At 39.6% G+C, this 10,367-nt stretch overlaps 1 protein-coding gene across 2 annotated transcripts; it reads right to left on the bottom strand.

The window, feature by feature from the left end:
* Positions 1-1,291: 1,291 nt before the first annotated feature.
* On the bottom strand, positions 1,292-8,659 carry KPNA2 (karyopherin subunit alpha 2). Of its 2 annotated transcripts, XM_033091792.1 has the most exons (12): positions 8,502-8,642; positions 7,666-7,759; positions 7,317-7,414; positions 7,028-7,165; positions 5,805-5,893; positions 5,090-5,358; positions 4,741-4,835; positions 4,378-4,641; positions 3,969-4,202; positions 3,521-3,703; positions 2,254-2,403; positions 1,292-1,636 (listed from the first exon to the last, which is right to left on the bottom strand). In XM_033091792.1, the coding sequence occupies exons 3-12, from the start codon at positions 7,389-7,391 to the stop codon at positions 1,544-1,546; spliced, it is 1,590 nt and encodes a 529-aa protein (XP_032947683.1). In that variant the 5' UTR covers positions 7,392-7,414; positions 7,666-7,759; positions 8,502-8,642; the 3' UTR covers positions 1,292-1,543. The 2 variants fall into 2 exon arrangements, with proteins under 2 accessions (XP_032947683.1, XP_032947682.1); XM_033091791.1 differs by lacking the exon at positions 7,666-7,759 and having other exon boundaries at positions 8,502-8,659.
* Positions 8,660-10,367: the final 1,708 nt, after the last annotated feature.

The raw sequence follows: 10,367 nt of genomic DNA on the forward strand, positions 1-10,367 counted from the left end.
GCATCCAACAAGAGACTTACCTTGGGGAAAGAGTAGGAAAAAAGAGGAGTGGAGCAAGTAGCTGGGAAAAGGAGGGCAGTCTACAGAACCGGTTTTGTTACTTCTCTTCCCCCTCCCTTTCATGGAAGCCTTTGTACAGAGAAGTGAGAAAAAGACCAGGGCTCCTAACAAGATGCCCTAAGCTTAGGGGGACTACATGTAACATGGTTTAGAGGTCCAGATTAGGAACCTGGCTGTGGCAGGTTAAATAAGCATTAGCTAAAGCACTATTTCTGCACCTGAACAAGATAAGCACTAAACATTCTATTTCATGGAGGAATTTTAAAAGCCCATTACCTACAAAGGTTAAAATGTATTTAGTGTGGATTAATGAACTGAAGGAACATCCTTACATTTATACCCAATGAGAGAACTGGAAATTTGTTGCATTATATTGCTGACTTGAAGGCCTTCAAGGTCACAAATCAAGTTTAAATTCAGCCTTCAACCCAAATCCTAGCCTCCGCCATCATAGCTGTTTATCTTGTATGAGAAAAAAAGCTGGCAAAGCTGTCGGATTTCAGCAGGGGAGACCTCGCTCATCACTGTTTTCCACTAATCAAAAAAGCGTAAGCAGACAATAGTGTACTTTTAAGATGCATTTCATTGTTTTCCGAAGACTTACAGGGTACTGTATTTAACAGCCACCCCAATCCATTTCCTATTCGAACAGTACAACTAACTACTCCTTAAGAATAGTGACTTTCAACCCAGACTACATAGAAGGAGCACCTGGGAATTCAATTACAAGAGATATTTGGACCCCACCCCTTACCAAATAAACCTAACTTTGGGGTAAACTTTGCAGGTGATGATGCCAAAGTACACCTTGAAAACACTTTCAGCCTTGAAGTTTGGGAGGGATGAATTTCACTTGTAGCTCCCAAAGACTCACGATTAACTAAGATTTTTATTCCATCTCCCTGGCCATTGAGCTTAAGGAGACTGGCTGAGGGCTTCTAGGAAATTTTATTCCTTTTTCTATGAAAAGTTCTGAAAATTTTTTTTTCTGGCTGTGTGAAATGGATGTGAAGTCTGGCAGTACCAACAGCCATTATCACCAAGAGGCAAAGCAGCCTAGAGCAAAGCTGGAACACAGAAGCAGGCAGGAAAAGTTATTACCCCGTATCCTTGATGACATCACAAACCGCACTATAACCAGAACTACACCTCCAATTAGTCACATCGGCGTGATTCCATTATCCTTCATTTGCAACCTAAGAGGTCCAAATTGGAAAGCAAAAAACATAGGCATGGTGAAGTAACGAAAGGGTGGAATTGAATCTTTATTTACAGGACACTGCAAGATATGAAATTCCATAGAAATAAGAAACCCATCGAGAGAAGCTTCGTACAGTATGTACAGTTTGGAACTGTTCAAGTATAGTTTTGTTGTAAAAAGTGCTACAATAACAAACCACATTTAAAAAGAATTCTTAGTAGGGAAACAGTAAGACAAACTTATACCATAGCACACAACAGTTTTATGCCTCCGCTGTACAATTTAAAAGTTAAAGGTCCCAGGAGCGCCATCCTGAACTTGGAATGTGTAGCCGTCAGAGGTAGTTTCTGGCACAACATTTTGGTCTTCCTCTTCCTGGAAATATTTTTTAAAACAAAAAATATTAATCCCATAAATATGGCACATTTCTAAGCAGTAGCCTGCTTAGTTTATTTACTCTTAAGGTCTTCATCTGAATATTTCACACTTAATCCTGTACCGTATTTCAATATTTGAAATAGTGGAGGGAGGAAGAGATGGCTGCTAAAACATGCCAATTCATGAGTGTCTGGAAGGGGAAGGTTCTGAATGGGTTCAAGAATGCTACTACAATAACAGTATTTTTCTTCTCCACCTGTCACTTTAATAGGAAAGGAAAAAACTGCTAATTAGGCCCAGAGTCTGGTAATGGGGTTGGCACACTTCTCTACCAACTCCTACACACTTACTCTCAAGATACTGCACGATTCCCAAGGCTACTCATTTAAAAGTAAATTGGCGATTTAAAAAAAAAAAATCTCAAGTTAAAAAGATTGTTTTATCATCAAGCCAAACATTAGAGGAGCAAATATGTACATCATGTCCTATTTACACTGGTATTTTAGTATATTTATCAAGGGGTACAGGACTCACTAAAAAGTATAAAGAACCTTCTGGTCTTGACCTTAAATGCATATTTTCCAAGTTCTTATTAACATCACCATGTTACTTACCTCTACAGAGAAATACTTCTCAATCAAGTTTAATGAAGCTTTGTACACAGACTCATTTTCATGGTTTTGCAGAGCTTCAATTTTGTCCAAACCTCCACATTCTTCAATCATTATACTAAGTTTCTCAGTTTCGCCTAGTTTCTCCGCAGCCTAAAAAAAAATTCCAAGTTTACTGGCCTATATACTCTGGATGTTTGATTTTAATGAAGAAAACAATGTCAATGTTTAAGTACTAATATATATCAGACCGAAATAAACACTTGACAATTCCTTCAACAACCCTATGAGATAAAATCCGTATCTTCATTTTACGTTTTTTAAAAATTCAAGGTGATCAGATCTGCACTTGCTCTTAGCAACTAGTACTGTAGCTTTTGGCCACAGAGATCTTCAAATAGTTCTCAACCTTTTTTGTGCATCAAAATCACCTGGGTAACTTTAAAAAGGCCACCATACCTAGGTTCAATTGGTCTGCGACAGGAACAGGAAGTTTCTGTTTTGTAAAAGCACCCCAGATAATCCCAAAGTGTAGTCAGATGGGAACCATTGTCTAAAGGCAAAGATGGCCTGTGGTGCATAAAAACAATTTTTCCTGACTAAATTATTTATGGGTATCAAAAATGTATTAGGTATAAGAATATTGTGGTTAAATTTTTTAAGTTCTCAACTTTCAGGATACATAAATATTTACAGGTGAAACAACTTACTTGTTTCAAAATACTTTAGGAAGCTTAAGTAATGGGGAGTAAGGGGGAATAGGAAAATAGGTCAAACGTTTAGGTCAAGACATATTTATCTTGGGTGATGGATATACCAAGGATCATTATACTAAACTCAACTTTTGTACATAAAAAGTGACGTAACCAGAAGTTTAAAGCTGGTGACTAGGACCTACCTACCATTAATCACTGTGACAAAGTGCCATATGCTAGCATGCTTGGATCAATTAGGAATGAAATATAATCAGGTAAGTCATTCAAATTTAGTTTCACCAAAATTCAGTATGAAATTGAGGAATTAAAATTTTTTGATAGGAATGAAGTGTCCACATATGAATTTGACTTCAATTCAGGTCACATCAGGCACTTGTCATCTCCTTTTTGCCTCTTTTAATCGCCTGTCGCACCTATCAAGAGTGTGGCCCACATAAACAGGCTTTCTAATTCTGTGGCCTACTAAGTAAACTAAGTTGCCCCATCTGGTCTAAATAGTAAGCTAATTATCATCAAGCCCAAATTCAAAGACATGCCACCTTGTTAAGACTTACCTGAAAGATATTTGAAATGGCATCCAGAATAACCAGAATAATTTTGGTATCTTTCGCAGTTAAGAGGTTCATCAATGGTTCTATTATGCCACAATGAACAAGGTACACAATTTGTTCAACTGTTCCACCACTTGTATAGTTAGTCACAGCCCATACAGCTTCCTTTTGTGTCTTAAAGTCTGCCTAATAAACATAAGGAAACAGGTTTATTTCAGAATGGTTGTAAAAATAACATTCCTAAAGTGCCATTTTAGATAAACAATGACTAAAACTATTAACTGGTTCCATCAAACGGTTAAGTGAAAGGTTACTGGCTATTCTTTAGCACAGGACTGCAAGTGCAACCCCTCATTGGTACATCAAGAATCTTGTTACGCACAGCTCTACCAAATGCCCATCCATAACTACTAATAATCCTTGGATTAAGGTCTCAGACTTCATTCATCACCTTAGAGAGAATGCCAATGAGGAATGGGACTAATCCATGGTTCACAACTTGCTGTATCTGGTCCTGGCGGCCAGCTGTGATGTTTGACATTGTCCACGTGGCTTCCTTCTGGATATTAGTTTTGGAGTTTGTTAGCAGGCTGGGAAAGACAGTAAGTGCTCCCGCATCTATGACAACCTGAGTCTGTTCATCGGTCCCAGTGACAATATTTCCAATGGCTCTTAGCGCAGGAGTCTGAAAGGAAAACAGTGGTTGATGTTGGCTGTTATCTTTCATTGTTTTCCAACATGCTCAAAAACTCTGTACCCTAAAAGGGGCTCATCGTGGCCTAAAACAGGCAGTAGGTCGACATTAGTATCAATTGATCATGCTCCGTGTCACGTACAGTCTTGTCCGAAAGTTAACTTACCACAATTGGCAATTCAGTAGCTCCTAGGAGCTTCACAAGTTGGGGCACGACTCCTGTTTTCACGACCATTTCAATTCGTTCATTTGGACCATCAGTAAGGTAGGAAATGGCCCAGCAGCTATCTGCTAACACTTCTGGATCATCATAATGCAGGAGACGAACCAAAGTAGGAAGAATTTGTTCAACAGCATCTAACGGGGGCGCAGGGTTCTTGTTGCGACACAGGTTTGAAAGTGTCCAAGTAAGATTACGTAAGTAACCACACTGGGGAAAAAGAAAAATGCAATGAGAGGTCCTATTTACTGAGGGGGTGGGAAAAATTAGAATCAACAAGTGAGTAACTTGACTATGTTAGTAACTTACTGCTAAAGATGACATATCAGGAACCGCAAGAAGAGCCAACAGTGGGTCAACAGCACCATACTTGATAACCAAGTCTCGGAAAACCGAACCATCACCTGAAAAAGGGACAAAGTTAATCCTATCTATTTTCCTAGTACCATCAATGTTCAGTGACCGAGAGCACCTATGTTATAATAATGCAAAGACAAAATATTGGAAGTCCCTAACTTAGAGGCCACTTTTGCCCCAATAAGCACTGGAAGCAATTTCAAAACTTGACACAAAGGATACTCTTATTTATGACAAGGCACATCTCCTAACCTCAGCAAAATTAGAGACATTCTGTCAAAAGAATTTAAAATGCAAGTACCTGCAATGTTTCCTAGAGCCCATACGGCTTGTTCACTGATGTGAGCATGGGGCGATGCCAATAGGGAAATGAATGCTGGGATAGCACCTCCATCTACTACAGCCTTGGTCTGTTCTGATGTTCCAGAAGCAATGTTAGTGAGCGCCCAAGCAGATTCAAACTGAATGGGACTACAATCAGTTCTAGCCAAGAAGGACACAAATTTGGGGATCAAACCAGCCCGGATGATGTTGTCTATTGGTGGCTGTTTTTCCCTAGAAAGCAGTTTCCTAAGAGCGAGCAAAAAGAGAAACAAAAGTTGAAGGAGATTAACACATGGCTACAGAAATTATTAATCCTTTCTGTTATGGATGTGTATGGTGAGAGATAAAAGTCTAAGTATACTTAGTTTCTAAATGGATGTACCATTCTAAATGGATGTGCCAATCCCATTTACTGAATAATTTCTCCTTTCCCTGACAATGACTTGAAATGCCACTTTCATAAAAATTTTGATCTTTTCTTTAAAGTATACCAAAAGTTTAATAGTGATAATCATGGAGTGTGGGTGGGATTTTAGGCATGACAGAAAATTTTAGTTTCACCAAAGGAAGATTCTAACGAACACAGGACTATGGCTGGCTTAACCATTACCCACACCATCTATCTCTTTCCAACCAAAAAATCTAAAAAGGCTCAGTTCTTAGGTTACCCATGTATAACAGACAAGACTTACCTAGCAGCTTGAGTAGCTTGGAGCTGGCTTTCCAAATTGTTGCTATTTATGCCTTTGACAATATCCTCAACAGACCAATTTACAGTGCCCTACAAAAACAATGGAATTATCCTTTGTAAGATTAAATACAAACAATAAAATTCCTATTTGCCATTGTGAAGACATTTTAAGGTTTATAATGAATTACTAAATGTGTATTAGCCCTATATTTAACTTTGCCTGTTAATTAAATATTATTTTATATGTTGAACAGTTCTCAAACTTGGTGTCATGACTTACTGGAGTCTCAAGTTACAGAGTATCCCAGCATTTTGTCACTAAAAAAGGTGACTGTGAACAATTTAAAAAATTACAGCAGTCTGAAGGTTATTCCGACATTAATCTCAATCACTTGTATTCAGATACGCTTTTAGGGAACAAGGGATGGAGTTATAAATAATGTGCTGGGGATTTTCTTATCTAACCTTGTAATCGACACATTCCCAAGTATAGCGCAGCAAAGATGTTTTATGTTGTGATCACAGTAGAAAGGTTTGAGAAACAATGCTATAGTTAACTTGAGAAGATGGGATTTAAGTAGAATACTCTAGAAATAGCACATAAGTAGTATTCAATTTTGAATGATAGAATGGGGAGCACTAAAAGAAAGCATAATGTAAAACAATTAAGTGCCCAATTATCTTTGAAAGACGAGATAACTTTGAAAATCTAAGCTGGATCAAATTTACAAAAACAGCCTTCGAAAATAGCGATTTAAAACCATCAAAGTTGTTAAGCTAAGAAAGAATATGTCTAAAGCAGTATTTTAGGAAAATTTTTAGGTAGATAGTATGTGGCATAGAATGAAAAGGAAAATAAATTAGAAGAATACTAACAGTATTTCAAGAAGAAAAAGACATGAACAAAACTGGTGACAAGTACAAACAATAGAGAATAACAAAAGGTAGAAATAATCCAGAAAGCAATTGGTTCCCGACACACTTTCAGTGGTATTGGAATGGCCAGGTCAAGGTACCGAGCTGGCAGCTGTAAACGCAGGGAAACTTGAAGATCAAAACTACAGAAGACCTTGGAATCAGCTTCAACAGATTATGAAGATGGGTAGGAAAGAAAACCCATCAGAATTACTGATTCAGAGCAAAAAGGAAACCTTCACAGATTTTATAGGTAGAACCATAAAGGTAGGAATATTTTCAAACAATTATAAGCTAAAACATATTTACCTGGTTGTTGCGATTTTCCTGCAGTGGAGAAGTAGCATCATCAGGAAACGAGCTCACATTTCTCCTTTTCAGCATCTGGTCATCTTTCTTAGCTTTCCTCAGCTCTACATTAACTTCTATTCGGCGCCGCCTCATTTCCTTGGGAAAAGATAACATACCACTTCACCTAACATTTCAGTTTTTGTTAGAAAGTGAGGGCATTTTTTCCAAATTCCCTCAGAGTTTTGACCCCTTCCCAAATAATTTTCCATTCAAAAAATACTATACAAAAGTAACAGAAAGTACTCACTGTACTGTCTTTTCCCTTGTTCTTGAATCTGTTAAGCCGGGCAGCTGGTGAATTAGCATTCTCGTTGGTGGACATCGTTATGAGACAAAGGGAGAAAGCTATAAGATGGGGAGAGAAAAAAAATGTCCCTTTTATCATTTTGCTTTGTCAGTAAGAAAAGCATTAATAGGTATTTCACACTTTTTTCATACTAATTCTCCAAAATCTTTTGTGTACTTTAACCTTACAGCATTCAAAATTCGGATTAGCCACAAGCCTTTCCTAATATACTGGACAGTGTGGCTCTAGACTCCACTATATAGAGTCTGTAAATAGTTAATTGAAGACAAAGTAGGCGAACTGAGCTTACGGTCAATATCTATGTCCTAGGCGCAAATACATTCAGATTCTCTGGAGGCTCTCTCTATTGTCTTTAAATGGCCAAAATAGGCACATTCTCCACACTTGAAAAATAAAAGAAAAATTTGGTTCATTATTATTACATTATGGAGTCTCCCGTAACATTTCTTGTCAACACTGAAAATTTGCGACACAATTCTGAATCTCGATTACATTTTCATTTCCAGGAATTTCGAGTAAATGCACTTAATTAGGCTGACATTATTCAGACTAAGATACTTATGAGCAATCTCCAAAAGGTAACAAAAGTAAAAGAGCGCCTTACAATTTATCTTTATTCCCTTATGTTCGTTTACGAAATTGACACAGCCAACCCAAGGCCTACGTGTTGAGATAGTTTCTCCAACTGCCACCTCCATCTCTATTCCCTTCCCCTGCCCCCCACCCCGGGGAAGATACAGCCGGTAACCGCCACAGGAGGGGCCAGAGGTACTGGGCGCACTCCGGGACTTTGGGAATACCAGCACGATCGCTAACCAACTGAGCTAATCGGCCGCCCCCTCCCGGGACTTTGACCCTCCGGCCTCACTCTTGTTTTCCGAGCCCCGATGCGCAAAGGATCTTGATGAAACTCGCCGAGTTTCGGCGGCCTAAAGCCCAAGCACTTACTCACTTCGCGGAACAGCCCTTTCGTCAACAAACGACGCCCCAGAGGCTTAGTCAACCAAGGAGGCCAAAGCCAGGCCGGGCGTGTACCCGGAGCCTCGCCTCCCGCCACCCGTAAGCAGAACGCGGCCTGCAGGTCAGCCGTTACCGCTCGGGCCGGGCTGGGACCTGAGTTCGTACCTACACAGCCGGCTCAGGCTTCCACAGGAGACGGCGCAGGGGAGCACAGGCTGCGGGTCCGCTACTCGGCAACGAACACCACGGATCAGCCAGACGACAGTGTGGCTCGAGCAGCCGGCCGGCGCGATTTAAATTTCCCGGTGGCCCCGCATTCTGATTGGCTGGTTCGAGTCTATGATGTGCGTCCATTGGTGGATTTAAAAAACACGTTGCAGCGGGGGTCGTACGGCCTAGCCGTAAAGAGGATAGCATCGCGAGATGAGGGAGCGGCCGGGCGATCCCAGAGCGCCTAGCAGTTTGGAGTGGAAAGACTTCAAATCCCGGCATGCAGCACGAAGGACGGGTTCTCAGCCCAGCCTTGGCCTGAGACTGTGGCCTTTGAAAGGATTTGTGCTTTTGAAGTTCTTGGTCGTTTCCCTGATTAACCAAGTACTACAAATGATTCCCAAAATCATGTCCTTCACAAATGTTTACATAGAAACATATTGCTATGCATATTTTCCCTGATAGGACAGAAGAAACTTGGCAGTGGTTTCTGGCCGTTATGGAGTTACGAAGTAGAGGCATATGGCACATTTGCGTGGCTTAAAAATTTTTTTAAAAAAACTTGCGTCATAAAAGACTGCATAGAAACCACAAATATGGTAACGAAAGGTTTATTATGCCTGTTTCTCTAGACACTTTTATTTTTAAATAATTTCAAATACAGAATTGCAAATCTTTACACAGATTTGCCAAATGTTAACATTTTTGCCACATTTGCTATTTGCTGCTGCTGCTGTGTGTGTGTGTGTGTGTGTGTGTGTATCCGTGTTCAAGTTTTGCCAACCGTTCCAGTAATGTTCTATGCTGTATTTTACACATTTCTGAATAAAATGTTTGTATTTTTGCCACGTATATTTTTTAAAGTATCAATGATGGTTATTAGAGCACCGGGATTATGGGCCATTTTGCTCTCTTTATGCAAGTTTTCTGTATTCTAAAAAGGGTATTTTTAGAAAAGTTATATTGCGATTTTTTTTTTTTTTACTATAAATTCAAACATTGAACTTTGTTCATTCTTGTAGGCATTTGTGCCAGCCTCACTCATTGTGTAGCAGCAATGGGATTCATAGGAGGTTGATTTTACTCCCACCTACTCAATCAGCAGAATCCCATCCCTCTAAATGCAAAAATATGAAAGGAATTCACTCCTAAACCAGTCACCCCAGGGTATTCTCTTGACTACTGTGAATGGTTCAGGGGCAGGCATGTGACCTAAATTCATCCAGTTTGGAAGGCTATGCCTTTTGTTTAATGATTGGAGGTGGGAAAGCAGGTGCTGTTTGCTGTTCGGAGCTGAAGGATATAAGTCCTAGAAATTTGACTAGGACAGTTGTAGAGAAACCAGGAAAGCTCTGATCAACAGCCTGCCCTACCTCTGAAGGCTGCAATTATGACTTTGCAATTACGTCATCCAATACACTTCTTTTGTTGTTTCAGCTAAATTGAGTTTTCTTTTGTTTGCAAATATTAAGTACTATATGCCCAGACATATTCTAAGTGTTTTATATATATTAATACATTTAATCCTCACAATTCTGTAAGCTGGTATTATCACCTGTTCCATTTTACAGAAGACTGAATCATAAGTGGTTAAGTAACTTGTCCAAGTTTACACAGCCAATAAAGGCAGAGACAGGACTCAGACCCAGGCTGTCTGGTTCCAGGATCCATGCTCTCAACCACTATTCTGCACTTGTAGCTGAAAACAACCTACAACAGAAATACAGAGTCAAAAGTGAAAGTTGCCTTTGAAATGTACAATGTTGCCCTGGGGAACCATACATCCTCCACTATTAACCACTGTAGTTTGGAGATTCAGGC

Source organism: Rhinolophus ferrumequinum, chromosome 21, assembly GCF_004115265.2.
Source record: "Rhinolophus ferrumequinum isolate MPI-CBG mRhiFer1 chromosome 21, mRhiFer1_v1.p, whole genome shotgun sequence".
Taxonomy (NCBI): Eukaryota; Metazoa; Chordata; class Mammalia; order Chiroptera; family Rhinolophidae; genus Rhinolophus; species Rhinolophus ferrumequinum.

Bases quoted from the DNA above. Each gene is read 5' to 3' on its own strand.
- KPNA2 (XM_033091791.1), bottom strand. From the start codon at position 7,391: ATGTCCACCAACGAGAATGCTAATTCACCAGCTGCCCGGCTTAACAGA. The intron at 5,894-7,027 runs GTAAATATGTTT...TTGTTTTTGTAG, and splicing joins AGGAAAATCGCAACAACCAG to GGCACTGTAAATTGGTCTGT. The intron at 5,359-5,804 runs GTAAGTCTTGTC...GCTCGCTCTTAG, and splicing joins CAAGCTACTCAAGCTGCTAG to GAAACTGCTTTCTAGGGAAA.